Below are 14753 nucleotides of genomic sequence, written 5' to 3' on the forward strand. Positions count from 1 at the left end.
TGCACTGTATATCTGGAGCTATCGGAATGAATAGCCGGTGCCAATGCCCCCTGCAGCTATCGGCGTGGACAACCAGTTATATCTGGCAGTGTGGAATGGATAGCCGGTGCCAATGCATACCCTTGGCAGTGTGAATGGATAGCCGGTGCCAAGCTATACCCGGCAGTGCTCTGTGTAGTTAAGGCCTGGGTCAGGCACTGATAAGATTAATTTTATTCATTACCAACATTTAATGTAGATGATGTAGATTATGTAGTGTTAATGAGATTCATAACCATTATTAATGTTTTCGTTGCAATTGATGTCACATGTCAAGAAGAAGTCAAGGTACTTGCTTAGCTAGCTGCTGGAACTATTGTACAGAATCTTTAGCAACAAATGCGGTGGACTTGCACAAGGTAAGACTAGTTGTTTAGGCCCTCAAAAGATAGAGTAGGTTGTCATGATTATATTTCCAGCGGGGGAAGTCAATATGTGCAAAACTGCCTTAGCTATACTGGCTTCTTTAGCTCTGACAGCCACTCTAGAGGTAGGCTATGCTGTGTATCTCAAGAATACAGTAACTCCTACTCTTCCCCCGCCGGATATTAGTACCTAGCAATGATAAGTTCATCTAGCCTTGTTTTTGAAGCTTGATCTTAGCATAGATTGAAAAGGAAGGGGATTGGAAACGACCAGGCCTCCATGTGTAAATGGTTGAAACACTCCGCGTTATGATTTCGCGATCGCGATTATTTTTGTTTTGACCGTACTCTGGTTGTATTTCAACTGTTTCTAGCTCTCCTATCCACTAGCGATCACTCAGAGGCTGGGAGGTTACTCTAGAGAAGTAAGTTTACACCACTGACAAGCTCTAACTTGTCTAAGTCCGCTGTCTTTACGTTATGGTTAGAACATGGGCATGAGGTATCTATGTGTTATAGTGTCCCAAAGCTCGAGGGCTTTAGCCCGAGGGATGAGGGACACTATAACCATAGATACCGAATGCACATGTTCTAACTGATTTAGATCCCAAAACCTATTGGCTACTAAAAATGCACTAGCTTAGCAACAGTCAACCTATATAAACAGCCAACCTAGCAACTGCATTATTTGTTTTGAAATGTTCGAAACCATCTCTGCTTCTCTGCTACTCTGCTAAGAACAGTTCGAGTCGGGCCTGTTCCACTGCAGTTTAATATCGGTATGGACGAATGGATAGATAGCCATAGCTCCACCCACAAAACCAGCTCCTCCCCCAGCTTTGCAACCAGGAAGCTAGCTGCTCCTACTCCTCCTACTCTCGAAACAAAGAAACCTAAGGCAAGCGGTGCGAGCAAGCCCAGGAAGCGAGCGGCTCCTCCTGCTACTGTCGAGCACCTACCGAAGAGACCTAAGCTAGAGTCTATGCAGCGCTTCTCTACAGCAAGTGAAGCTGAACTAACTAAGCTGTCTACGCCTTTTGTTCCTAAGAAAACAGAAGATGCAACTGCATGGTCTCTAAGAAACTTCCATTGCTGGTTGAAGAACAGGAACAGCCAAGACCAACTGGAGAAGTGTCCTGAAAATCTACTGGAGGAAATGGATACCAAGAAGCTCAACTATTGGCTTGCAGTATTTTTAGTCGAGACCAGGAAGGTCACTGGAGAATCCTATCCTCCAACTACTCTGCACAGCATTATGTCAGGCCTCCTTCGATACATGCGAACTGTTGATCCACAGAGGTGTCCAAACTTTTTTGCAAGAAACAATGCCGACTTTGTCACTCTTCAGAACACCATGGACTCTGTGTTCAGAACATTGAGGAAGGAAGGTATTGGATCGGAGAAGAAAACAGCAAAGCCATTTTCGAAGGAAGAAGAGCAGCAACTTTGGTCATCTGGAGTATTGGGTGTGCAAGACCCTGTATCACTTCAACGTGCTGTATTCTTTTCAAATGGCAAAAGTTTTTGCCTGAGAGGAGGAAACGAGCATCGTGAACTTAAACTATCCCAGTTGAAAAGAGAAGTCGGAGGCTACAGATACACCGAGAATGCATCCAAAAACCGTGCAGGTGGACTAGGCCAGTTAAAACTGCAGAACAAAACTGTCTTCATAGCAGCAGTTCATGAAGCTGGAGAAAGGTGCCATTGCTACCTACTGGACCTGTACATCAGTAAGCTTCCTAGAAAAGCTATCGAAACCGACTTGTTTTACGTCCGTCCCCTCGAAAATGTCCAACTCGAATCTCAAACATGGTACACTTGTGTCCCTGTAGGAAGAAACAAACTGTACAAAATGGTGAACGACATGTGTACTCTTGCTGGGATTCTGGGAAGAACAAATCATAGCCTCAGAGCAACAGGCGCTACTGAGCTATACAATGCTGGTGTTCCAGAGAAAATCATCAAAGAGAGAACTGGACATCGTTCATTGGAATGTCTACGAATGTACGAGCGTACTAGTGAGAAGCAACAGAATGCCGTATCCAGAGTTTTATCTGCACAAAAAGAAACCAGTTTCAATGTGGAAATGACGAAACTGGCAGAAAACACAACGAACATTGCAACTCACTCATCTGTTCCAGTCATGAACTTCCATAACTGCCAAGTTAACATCAACCAATACAGCCACGGGTCCATCGTCGACAGTGGAGCTTCTCTCAACCATTAGTTATGTTATTACGTTACTGGACTACAATCATCTAGCTCTTATAATTATTTTGTTATTACTGTCATTGTAAATCATAATAAACTGTTAATGTTGTAGTTTGTAGCCCAGAGCAATCTATAGTACCGGTACTATAGCTCATAGTTCCCTGCTAAATACACTCAAATGGGATCTAATCTGTTTTTAGTTTTTGTTGAGTATAGCTTGAATTACTCCATGTCAACTTTTCTCTTTCCCTGCTGCGAAGCCTAAACAGCAAAATACATTGCTTGACTTGGTTATTATGTATCTAAGTGCTATATAGAATGGTTTCATGCCATGGATAAGCTTTACTGTTCATAAACGTTTGCAGTATAGTCCTTCAAACTGCTTTAGTATACTTTTAGACACACCACGGGCCTTGACCTCTCACGACTTCATAGTAAGGGCTATTCCTTCTTTTATAGCATGTATTTATTTAGTGATAGTGGTTGCGTTGCTTAGTTGACCTTTTAGAGCTATATTCTCTTTACTTTTTAGAATATTCAACATTAAGTGATCAATTTTTCACCATTTCTATGTACAGCACATTGTATGGCAGCCAAGACAGGTAATGAGCATGCTGACTATAAAATAATCCCTTTGTAGTTTTAGCCACGCCCTATAACACGAAGTGTTTCACGCAAAAATTTTTGTTTCTGTAATAGCTAGCTTTAGCTTACTTAAAAATAATCAAGAACACGAGGAGGTTACATAACTCAAGATAACGAGCGGCGCACGCTCAGAACACAGGAAACAATAAACATGACATAATGGATAAATAATAATAATAATACATAGTTCATAGTTCACAGTTCTAGTCCTTACATTCCCTCACCCTTAGGTTTAGACACTGTAACGATCTGGCGGACTTCGAATACGACTAGACGTACGTATCGGTGGGGAATCCTGCGGTTCGGTTTCGGCCTGTCTCTCGGTATCGGTATCCAGTGCCTCGGTATCAGTGTCCAGTGTCTCGGTATCGGTGTTTCCCAATTGTACAGGGGGAATTGTTTGATCGTTTTGGTCCTCCTCCACCGACTCTGGAGCTGCACGATCATGAACAGCATCCACATGTCTTCTGACAATTCTTCCATCATTAAGTTCAACATGATACGACAGTGGACCTCGAACATCCACAATCTTTCCAGGCAACCATTTCTTTGCATTTGGAAAATCCTTGACGTACACTTTCTCATCAATTTTGAAAGATCGTAATTTTGTCTTGGAATCGTGGTTCCTTTTCTGCACTTCAATTTTTGATTGGACCTTTTCCGTCAAATTCGGTTTGAGGAGGTCTAACTTAGATCTAGGTCGTCTTCCCAATAGAAGTTCTGCCGGGGGTACCCCAGTGGTGGAATGAGGTGTTAACCTATACCAGAGTAAAAACTGGGAGAGTTTCTCGGCAATTGTCCCATTTGACCGTCGTTTCATGTTCTCTTTGAAACTTTGAACTGCTCTCTCAGCGAGGCCGTTAGTGGAGGGATGGTATGGGGATGAGCAAATATGTTTGATTCCATTACTTTTCATGAATGCTTGAAATTCAGTGCTAGTGAACTGTGTTCCATTGTCGGTAACAAATATCCGAGGCAAACCGTGAGTTGCGAAGATAGTACGGAGCTTCTCGATGGTCGTGAATGATGTGGCTGTAGACATGGGCACAACTTCAAGCCACTTTGAGTAGGCATCTATCACCACCAGAAACATCTGACCCAAGAATGGTCCCGCAAAGTCAGCATGTAAACGTTCCCAGGCAAGGGTTGGAAACTCCCATGGGTGAAGTGGAGCTTGGGCTGGGGAATGCCGTGTTCGTTGGCACTGATCACACTCTTTGACAGTGTTTTCCAGATCTCCATCTACCCCTGGCCACCACACGAACGATCGGGCCAAGGCTTTCATGCGAGTTTCTCCGGGGTGTCCTTCGTGTAGCAAATCCATGACTGCCGTACGTCCTCTTGGGGGAATCACGATTCGGTTTCCTCTCAAGAGACAACCCTGTTCCACCGACAGTTCTGACCAGACCTTGTGGTAGGGCTTTGCAATCTCTTCTCTTGGGCGTTCACCGGACACAATGGAATCCCGAATTTTGGCTAAGGTGGGGTCTTGGGACGTCCACTGTTTGATGTGAGAGGAGGTAATTGGTGACGCATCCAAAGTTTCCAAAATGTTAACTGTTTCTGGAGTGGGTGGAACTGAGGATGGTGCCGCTGCACTCGGTAAACGGCTTAGCATATCGGCATTGGCATGCTCTCGTCCCGGTTTGTAGGATATCGAGTAGTCATAACCTCCTAACAACAGTGCCCAGCGTTGAATACGTGCTGATGCCATCTGTGGGATTGCGGAGGTCTCCTTGAAAATATGTTGTAGTGGTTTGTGGTCTGGTGTGATGGTAAATCGCCTGCCGTACAAATATTGATGAAATTTCTTCACTGCGAACACAATTGCTAATCCCTCCTTTTCTAACTGCGAATAGTTTCTTTCGGCCGCCCCAAGTGAGCGGGATGCAAAAGCGATTGGTTTCTCTTGGCTGTTGGAGTATTTATGTGACAGGACTGCCCCTATTCCGTAGGGGGAAGCATCACATGCAAGGACAAGCTCTTCCGAAGGGTCATAGTGTGCCAGTACACGATCGGATGTGAGAAGATTCTTAACTTTTTCGAAAGCCTTGCTGTGGCTAGGGCCCCAGGACCACTTGGTGTTTTTCTGCAGCAGATGATAGAGGGGTGCCAAAACCGTGGATAGGTCTGGAAGGAACTTGTGGTAGTAGTTTACAGCCCCCAGGAACGAACGAAGCTGAGTAATATCCTGAGGTTCAGGTGCCTTGTGGATAGCCTCGACCTTCTCCGTGGTGGGTTGGATGCCTTCTGCAGAGATACGATGTCCGAGGAATTCGACTGAGGGGAGCAAAAAGGAACACTTGTCTTGCTTCAGTTTCACTCCCGCTTCCTCTAACCGGGTGAGGACAGCGTCCAGGTTTTGAAGGTGTTCAGGAATTGTCTTTCCTGTGACAAGAATATCGTCCAGATAGATCAACACTCCCGGAATACCTTGCAGGAGGTTTTCCATAATCCGCTGAAAAAGGGATGGTGCAGAGGCCACTCCAAAAGGCAGTCGATTCACCTGATAGAGCCCTTTGTGAGTGTTGATCGTGACCATTCGTTTTGCCTCATCGTCCAGGGCAACTTGTTGATAGGCCTGTTTGAGGTCAAGTTTAGAGAAAGCTGTTCCACCGGCCAGGGACGCCAGCAAGTCCTCTACTCGAGGTAGGGGGAAAGTCTCCGTGATTGTTTCCCTGTTGACTGTGATTTTGTAATCGCCGCATAATCGAATGGAACCATCTTTCTTGCGTATCGGTACGACAGGTGTGCCCCAGGGCGAAAACTTCACAGGTTCTAGTATGCCCAAGGCAACCTGACGATCAATTTCTCTGGCTACTGGCTCTCTCATCGCGTACGGTACTTGACGAGCCCGATAGAAGCGAGGTTTGCTTCCTTCCTTGGGGTAGAGCTGAGCTGTGGTACCCTTAATGAGCCCTAATTCTTCAGAAAACAGAGCAGAGTGAGCGTGCACCAATGTTTCCAACTCACTAGTCTTTTGTGTTACTTGGTTGAGCGTGGCCCAGTCCAGCCGTAAATATTGTAACCAGTCTCTTCCAAGCAGTGTTTGGCCTTGTCCATCCACTATGATGAGAGACACTTCTGCTTCTTGCCCACCGTATTTAACCTTCACATCAATTGCCCCTTTTACCACTATCTTTTCGCCAGTGTACGTACGCAACTTGGCTTGAGTTGGCTTGATTTCTGGAGTAAGGGCTTCTGGCCAGGTAGAGGATAATGTTGAGTAGCTCATGATGGACAGGGTGGCTCCAGTATCCACTTCCATCTTAACAGGAATCCCTTCAATCTCGATAGTGACCATTAGGGGGTCACCCAGGGGTGTACGTGTCGTAATACGATCGATCAGGTTTGAGTACTCCGGAAAATCTTCTTCCTCTTCTTGCTGTCCCGCTGCAGTGTGAATCTGTCGAGACGATGGCTTACTGTTCTTCAGCTTCTGGCGGCAAACTGCAGCAATATGGCCTTTCTTGTGACAGTACCTACATTCTGCGTCTTTGAACCTGCAACTACTATGGGAATGTTCTCCTCCACATCTGTAGCAAGGTTGTGCTTCTCCTCTCTCGGTATAGGTAGGAGCCGAGGTTTTTCGGAATGGACGGAGTTGATGTACCGCAGTGGCATCTGGTATTGTTAAATCCTTAACTTCCTTTTCTGAGGCTTCTAAACTGAGCAAGAGTTTATATGCTTTGTCGTAAGTCAAGCCTTCTTCTGCCAAGAGCCTTTGTTGCCATTTCCCGTTAGCAATGCCACATACTAGGCGGTCCCTTATCATCTCATTGAGCCTGGCTGCGTCACCAAAGTTGCAGCTCTCCGCCAAACGTTTGAGTTGTGTAACATAAGTTGCTATTGTCTCTTGGGGCTGCCTAACTCGAGTGTTGAAACGAAAACGTTGCACTATTTCTGAGGGTTGAGGTTGCAAATGGGTGGACATGGCAGTACAAATGTCCCTGAACGTCACTTCAGCTGGTGTACGCGGGGAGAGAACATCCTTAATGCGTCGGTAAGTTACATCACCACAGGAGCAAAGTAGGATGGCCCTCATCTTGCCATTGTCGTCCACATCGTTCGCTGTAAAATACAGCTCGGCCCTTTCGACGTACGACTTCCAGTCGCCCAAAGCGAGGTCGAAGGGTCCCAGAGTGCCATGTGTAGCCATGGCAGGTAGAATGGGTAGGTCGGATCCTTGTCGCCAATGTAATAGCTAGCTTTAGCTTACTTAAAAATAATCAAGAACACGAGGAGGTTACATAACTCAAGATAACGAGCGGCGCACGCTCAGAACACAGGAAACAATAAACATGACATAATGGATAAATAATAATAATAATACATAGTTCATAGTTCACAGTTCTAGTCCTTACAGTTTCCAATCCCCTTCCTTTTCAATCTATGATCTTAGCATCTTCATGGCCGCATTTGTAGTTCTTATTATTAAAAGTGGCATGACGTCATCACCATTTTTGGGGCTAATTAGCATAATTGAATTAAGCTAATTAGTTTTTTGGAAAAAGAAAACATTGAGCTTCATTTTGGATCATTTTGATGCAGCATACACTGTATATTGCAAATAATACAGCAGTATGAACATAGTGTTAAATTTTGGTATTTACAGCCAGACCCGGGCCTTAACTACGCAGAGTGTGCAGCTATCGGAAGTGCGTGTGGAGCCATCGGAATAGATAGCAAGTCTTAATCAGGCGAGGCGGTTCAAAGAATCACTGTGATATCCAAGTGTTCTAGCTACCCGCAATGTGAACATCTATCTAGGTGGTCGCCTGATGTTGGTGGTGGGATAGGGTGGTGAGATAGGGTGGTGAGATAGTCCCTGGGAGTAGCCCCGACCCTGTTGGGGCTGGTGGAGTAGTCACCGACTCTGGTGGTCGCAGTAGCTGGATGGCCGCCTGGTATGCAGGCAACTCCAGCTGCTCTTGTGAGAATCCAGGGGACGATCCCGTGGCCATGGCCCGAGAGACGCAGGGGTATAATTATACGACCGAGAATCGAGAAATAGAGAAGTCACAGAGATTCTCAGAAGTAGTAATTGCATGCACATGGCCGACTGACTGCGCATGTGTGTACGACGCCACATCCCATTTCTCGTACTCCCACGCTAATGGCTTTGTTGCATGTGAGCTCACCAATATTAACTATGTTTAACCATAGATGTAGGAGAGAGGGATTGGAAACGGAAGTGGGCCTCGGAAAACATCCGCGCCTCGCTTTCTTGTCTTCTTTTCTTGCCTCAAATGAGGAAAACTCATTGCATAAGCGGTGAAGAAGAGGGAAAGAGACACAATCAACAGTGCATTGGTACATGGTATAATAGTAAGGAGAATATGCAGAGCTAGTGGTATTGGATACTTGTTTCACAGTAGATATAAAATCATCAGAGGATGCTTAGTTCCCTGAAATTGTGAATGTATTTGTGACTGTCAGAGGCTTCTCTTTTGCTGCCAACGAAAAAGAAAACCATCAAGAAGTGCACTAGTTTGAGGCAATAACCATGATCATTCATACGACAAGATACATAATACACCATGTAACTTTCTTAATAATTGTTTTCACTTTTGATGAATCAATTGTACGAAGTTTCTATATATACTAGGCTGGTGAGCGTACATTTCAATTTCCAATTCATTAAGTATAATTACATACACTTGGAGACAGCAAAACACTCCACAGCACTGCCAGTTGCTTTCTAAGTGTAAAACGAGTGGGATCAAACCGAACAACATTAACAAAAACTTACACGATAAAAATGATTATTACAGCTATAATTATGATTAGTTTAGCACTCTAATCAGACAGTCTTAGATGGAGAGAAGCTGGTGAGGTATACAAGGGTGTATATATAGCCGGAACAGCCGATAACATTTACGAGGGCGGTGACGTGTAGGGGTGTAGAGAGGAGGGGTATTCTTCTGTCTTCTTTTCTTCAGCATACTCAGTAAGTTTTGGCTTGCGAGGTATTGCTATATAAAATATAGATGAAACAGCATTTGTAGTAGTTAAATATCTCGGGCCTACAGGCCCTTCACCACAATCTACTACCGGGCCAATAACAATTATGAGGTAAAAATAGGTGATTACACATTCATGCACACAAAAGCTATACATCCACCTGATTCAAAACTAATGCTCTTGGGGTGATCACCAATCATAAGGGAATGTATGCCTAAAATTAAAATTTCTGTAACGCTTAGCGTATTCCCAAAAAAGGGATCTTTAGTGGTGCTCTTTAATTCAACTTTTTTCTAGCACTAAATTCTGCCAGCTGATGTATGACTAATTTTCTTTGGCTTGGGGTGATACCACATGATTTACCAACAAGCATATTGAAGTATACGACCTAAACATTAATCATTTCAGAGAAAAAGGGATAAATGTGTACAATACAAGATTAAACTTACCTAAATTCAATGAAGAAGATAGTTGCAACGGTAAATAGAGCTTGAATAATGGTTATTCACTATCTATATAACTCTTTCCTTGGCAATCTGTTGTAGAAATTACAACAACGGTAACGAATCGTTATGATGAATTAGATGAAGTTGTATGTGAGCTCCTCCCTGACAAACAAACTGTAGTCTAGGTAACGGCCTTATCAGTCAAGTAGGCTAAAAATCTGTGTCCTTTGATGTAAGCTTTGATGTCTCTTTGTGCATATGTAGTTAAAAAAAAAAACAAAAAAAAAAAGAAACCTTTGACTAGCTAGGAAGAGTAGCAGCAGTAGTAGTAAGAAGAGTAGCAGTAGTAGTAGTAGCAGTGCAAGCAGGACTAGACTAGATTAAAAAGTTGGTGGAAAGAATAACTGACCGTTTGGACGTCACCTGGCTGCCAGACTTTCATCTGGACTCTTCCCCCTGAGTAGCTGGCCTTTCTCTAAGCCACAAAACTGAGCAAGAAGCTGAAGAAGCAGCTAGACAGAGACATGTACCTAGCCTTGAGAATTGGGAGGCGTGGCTCAACTAGTTAGCCCAGCCCAGAGGAATTGTTACCGTGGGTACTGAACAACCGTAGAAGTAGGGCTACCCCTGGCTTTACTGAATTAACTAGCTGTGTCTGCTGTCTAGTTGGACCAGATTTAGCTAGATAATGAGGTAGAGAATAGTTGAGCGGTGCTGTGTGTAGCTTGAACTGTACTGGCTGGCAAGAATCTAGTAAGCACCCTATGGCTATGCACTGATAACTCGTCAGAATGGAGGGTATGTTCTAGGGATCTGGACAGCTGTACATCCAAAGGAGCCAGGGAGTGCCAATCATCTTCTCCCAGTCTCTGACACGCTAAACAAAAGGAGCTAGAACTGGGAGTCCCAGCTAGAATTGCTAGCCGGATCTAGACTAATAGAATGACATGGAGGCGTGGTGAGGCCGGATCCACACTAATTGATCGACCTAAAGACGCTCCTGTTCCAGATTTCACGAATGGCAAGGAAAGGGATAAAGCACAGTTGCACTGGATACTGGAAAACTTGACAGAATACTAGTGACAACTCATAAAATCCTAGATTTGCAATAATCTCAGTTACCCGCGAAGTTCCTGGGGAATAGATTAACCCTCATTAAGCGAGGCGCGGATGTTTATCGAGGTCATATGTGAAGTACATTGAAATCTACTTCCGTTTCCAATCCCTCTCTCCTACATCTATGGTTTAACCAAGCTTAAACCTCATCTATGGTCAGGCTAGCCTCGATTTCAGGCCAATACCTGACCACTTTTCACATATTTATTTGGTAAAGGTCGTTAACATTAAAAATAGCTGCAAGATGTCTTTCGAGTTCCTTCCGGCCTGACATTGGTGCCTCTCCAAACCAGCAGAAGACATCTAAGGCATCAGTTGGAACTGGAATTGGTTACACTGGGATGATTGTTCAGAGCGTGCTTTCTGTTTTACTTGTGTCAGTGCTTTCAAAACCAAGCAACTTACCTGTGGCACTGCTGATGTCGCCTTCATCACCAGAGGGTACCAAAACTGGCTAATAATTCTGATCAACCTGTCACAAGCAAGCAGTTAATGTAATGATCACCATTCCGGCCACACACAGTGATGTTGGTGAATCCCTTTCTTAGCTGGTGAGAAGCAAGTTAATCGTGCCTGTTTTCTGAAGCTTTGTCAGTAGTATTCGGTTTCTTGCTCGAAAAGGACTGAGCACTTAGAGGTGATGGTGAGCCAGATGGCAATTTTATTCAATTGTTGACATTAAGATCTGAAGATGAAACTGATGGTAGGCTAACTAGATGGATGCAATGAAAGAGTAATAAGTATACCAGCCATGAAATACGAATGAGATTTTACAGGTAATGGCTTCTGATCCATGCAGGCTTCTGTACCCTTTGTCCGACAAGATGGACTGTGAAAGCTGACGCCTTAGCTAGCGTTCTAGCTAACTACTCTGTGCTTCAGACCAGTTTGGAGAGCTTTGCTGAGATGGTGTATGCTCGGGTGAATGGCATAGGAGCGCAGCTCGATAAGTTTGATTTCCTCTTTGGAGTGATGCTGGGTGAGTGGCTATTACGTTTAGCTGATAACCTTCAGTCGAACCTTACAGCACAAGGATTTGTCAGCAGCTGAAGCCGCTTACCTCACCTGTGATGCAGCAGTGATGCTCAGTTCACAATCTTTTGGCAAATGGTGACAACTAAGCAGAGCGAGTTCGATGTTGAGGAACCAGCACTTCCTCGAAGGCGAAGAGCTCCAGCACGACTTGATTAAGGAACAGTGCCACATTATGCAGTTACTGTGGAAGACCAGTTCTGAGCGCAATATTTTGAAGCTTTAGATCTCCTAATCTCATGCTCGTTTTGACCAGCCAGGTTATAAAGTGTACTCAAATCTGGTATATACTAAATGCAGCAAACGGATCGACTGAAAGAAGTCTTAAAATTGTATGGTGCTAATTTGGAAGGTTCTCTCCTCAAGACACATCTGAAGACGAAGTCTACGAAGCCTGTTCGATTCTCCATGATCCGTACATTTCTCATTGAGTTAGATCAAGCTCAGTTGCTCCTCTCTGAAGTTGTGAAGCTGATGAAACTAATCTTAGTCATGCCAGCAACAAAAGCAACTAGCGAGCACTCTTTCTCAGCTCTAAAACGAGTGAAGACGTACTTGAGAAGTTCAATGACCCAGACACGTTCGAACCATTTAATGCTCCTCCACGTACATAAAGAAATTACGGATTCTGTGCAAATGACTTCGTAGGTAGTAGTGATCACCGTCTCAGTATTTTTGGGTGTACACTTTTGTAACCTCACTTTTGTAACCTCAATTTTATACCCGTACCAATATTAATTTTGTCAATTAAAATATCAATTTTCAAATTCATTAAATATTATTCAAAATTTTCAAATTCATTAAAATTAATAATTATTACTCAAAATGCACCAGAATGCGCCAGCAAGCACCATTCCAACAACTTTTTCCCCGGACCCCCTTTATGGGTCCGGCCTGACCACTTCATATTTACTTCCTCCGGCTCTGGTTTTGCTATGTACTCTTCTGAAAAAGTATAGTCGAGAACCAAATTGCAACTCCAGCTTTGAGCAGCTGTGGCAGTCTACACTGGTACCAACACAGTATTGTATACCTCGCTTGCGCATGCACACCGAGGCATAATTATTTTTGACTGATTGTGAATTCATGCACTAGCTGTGTCACTCACATAGACATGAACTTTCTATAAAATCTCTGAAAAGTTGCTGATTGCAGAGTTCCAATCAGTACTATGAAGAGAACATACAGTAGAAGCACCACAATGAATATGTTGTTGCACAGCCAACTTTGCCCAGTATACCTGCATAGGATGTAACATACACATCTTCCAATATACATTGGTTATGGTGCTTGGGTTACAATTATATAAAAAGTGTCTTATTACGGACCTCCTTGTTCCATCCCGCCTGTACAGCAGTATGTACTTGAGTCTCATCAGTTCATCGTTTGACACTATAAAGTACTCTTCTGGTACTTTATTCTGTAGGTTGGGCTCATTACCACGCTGCACTTTTTTAGACCTGTGGCACATTTAGATAACACTCGTCGGTTGCACTAAGTAGTAGCAGAGATTGAAGAGAGAGGGATATGAAACTTTATGACGCAATCCGTGTTACCCAAAATGGGCGTAGCACATTGTCTTTACTGCAAGTTCTATGTAAAATCATGTAAAATACTTTGTGGGACTGTATCTCTGGACTTGCTGCTACATATAGAAAAAAGTTGATATTTGAGTAAGTGCAAGAGCTCCTCAGCTAAAAGCCGAGAGACAGCTTGTTCGATCACTTCAACTTTTTTGACCTCTTGTACTTGTCCTGGAGCAAAATTTTGCAAATTGTACACTAAAAATCGATTATACTTTCAGCATCAGAGCGATCTAGCCTTTGAGACAGGCACCAGCACATAGAATACATTAATCTTGTGAAAACCAACTTGCTTTCTGCTACAGTCCCACAAATGCTAGTATAGCCAATATCTAGGGTTTTGGATTTTATTGCCACCAAACAATCTGTGGCTAGTCAATTATTATGATCATAATTCTTCAAGTGAGTCATCCAGCTTCCTGTGGGCCTGTTTTGTTTTATTTACCGCCATTTTTATAGCAAGGCGGAGAGCCTAAACTTTTTACTCTGTTTTACATTGAGCACACAATAAGCTCACGTGATCTAGTTTTATATCCCCTTCTCTTCAATCTCTGGTAGTTCTGTATGTCAAGATGACTTGACACATTTTAATTTCACTATGCATACTCTCGCTACATGCATGTATGTGTACATGCACACTCACAGCACTGTAGGGTGTTTTACAACTTCACAGATAGCCACACAACTGGCCCTGTGTGGTAAACAGCTGTTTGGCCAGAGAGGGCCACTGGGACTCCAGTTTAAACACACACCCAACTCTGTGGACAGGTAAGTACCTTCACCAAATGCTGACACCTGGAGTGTAATAATAACACTCAATGTTGCAAGCTGCATTGCATGTGCTAATACCTCTCGGCATGTTCTACTTCGCTCAAAAATAATATTATATAGAAGAGGTAAAATTAGCAATTGTTGACAATGAACGAATTATTGACATTATACAGATTGATGAATGATTTTCTAGAACAAGTAGGGTTTACCATACCCCCAAAACAATGTGTTTAATAGGGTGGCATAGACCTACACTATCAACATTATTTACAAAAGGGGAGGGGTTTGACTGGGTATTGGGTGTAGCCAGAGGAGGAATGCCAGGGTCAAAAGGTCACTAATTAAAACACCACGTGGCCCCCCCTTAGTTTATACACCACCAATAGTTTATAATCACAACAGAAATCGGTTGAGCTATTGCGCCCCAGAGGAATCAGCTTAAGAGGAGATCCACAATTTAATTGCAACCTTTGACCTTTTATTGCATTCTTCAAAACCACAAGATATGGAAATTAGCCTTCCGTGGCTAGGGAATAAATTTTGATGTACGTACTGGCTTGTTCTAGATAGATCTAGCTTTC

General features: G+C 43.5%; 3 protein-coding genes across 3 annotated transcripts; 2 read left to right on the plus strand and 1 right to left on the minus strand.

Annotated features, from left to right (window-relative positions):
- Positions 1–1129: 1129 nt before the first annotated feature.
- Positions 1130–2799, plus strand: LOC135338310 (zinc finger MYM-type protein 3-like). The gene has a single exon (XM_064534404.1). The coding sequence runs from the start codon at positions 1186–1188 to the stop codon at positions 2629–2631; it is 1446 nt and encodes a 481-aa protein (XP_064390474.1). The 5' UTR covers positions 1130–1185; the 3' UTR covers positions 2632–2799.
- Positions 2800–3325: 526 nt separating this feature from the next.
- Positions 3326–11892, minus strand: LOC135338306 (uncharacterized protein K02A2.6-like). The gene is made up of 2 exons (XM_064534390.1): positions 9674–11892; positions 3326–9235 (listed from the first exon to the last, which is right to left on the minus strand). The coding sequence occupies exon 2, from the start codon at positions 7417–7419 to the stop codon at positions 3493–3495; it is 3927 nt and encodes a 1308-aa protein (XP_064390460.1). The 5' UTR covers positions 7420–9235; positions 9674–11892; the 3' UTR covers positions 3326–3492.
- On the plus strand, positions 8157–12594 carry LOC135338984 (uncharacterized). The gene is made up of 3 exons (XM_064535071.1): positions 8157–8242; positions 11863–11974; positions 12116–12594. Exons 1-3 carry the CDS (start codon positions 8157–8159, stop codon positions 12464–12466), a joined length of 549 nt encoding a protein of 182 aa, XP_064391141.1. The 3' UTR covers positions 12467–12594.
- The last annotated feature ends 2159 nt before the right edge of the window (positions 12595–14753 follow it).

Source organism: Halichondria panicea, chromosome 7 (assembly GCF_963675165.1).
Source record: "Halichondria panicea chromosome 7, odHalPani1.1, whole genome shotgun sequence".
Taxonomy (NCBI): Eukaryota; Metazoa; Porifera; class Demospongiae; order Suberitida; family Halichondriidae; genus Halichondria; species Halichondria panicea.

Coding starts and splice junctions, on each gene's coding strand:
- LOC135338310 (XM_064534404.1), top strand. CDS start 1,186: ATGGACGAATGGATAGATAGCCATAGCTCCACCCACAAAACCAGCTCC.
- LOC135338984 (XM_064535071.1), top strand. CDS start 8,157: ATGGCCGCCTGGTATGCAGGCAACTCCAGCTGCTCTTGTGAGAATCCA. Junction 8,243..11,862: donor ATGGCCCGAGAGACGCAGGG/GTATAATTATAC, acceptor CCTGTGATGCAG/CAGTGATGCTCAGTTCACAA. Junction 11,975..12,115: donor GAGCTCCAGCACGACTTGAT/TAAGGAACAGTG, acceptor ATATACTAAATG/CAGCAAACGGATCGACTGAA.
- LOC135338306 (XM_064534390.1), bottom strand. CDS start 7,419: ATGGCTACACATGGCACTCTGGGACCCTTCGACCTCGCTTTGGGCGAC.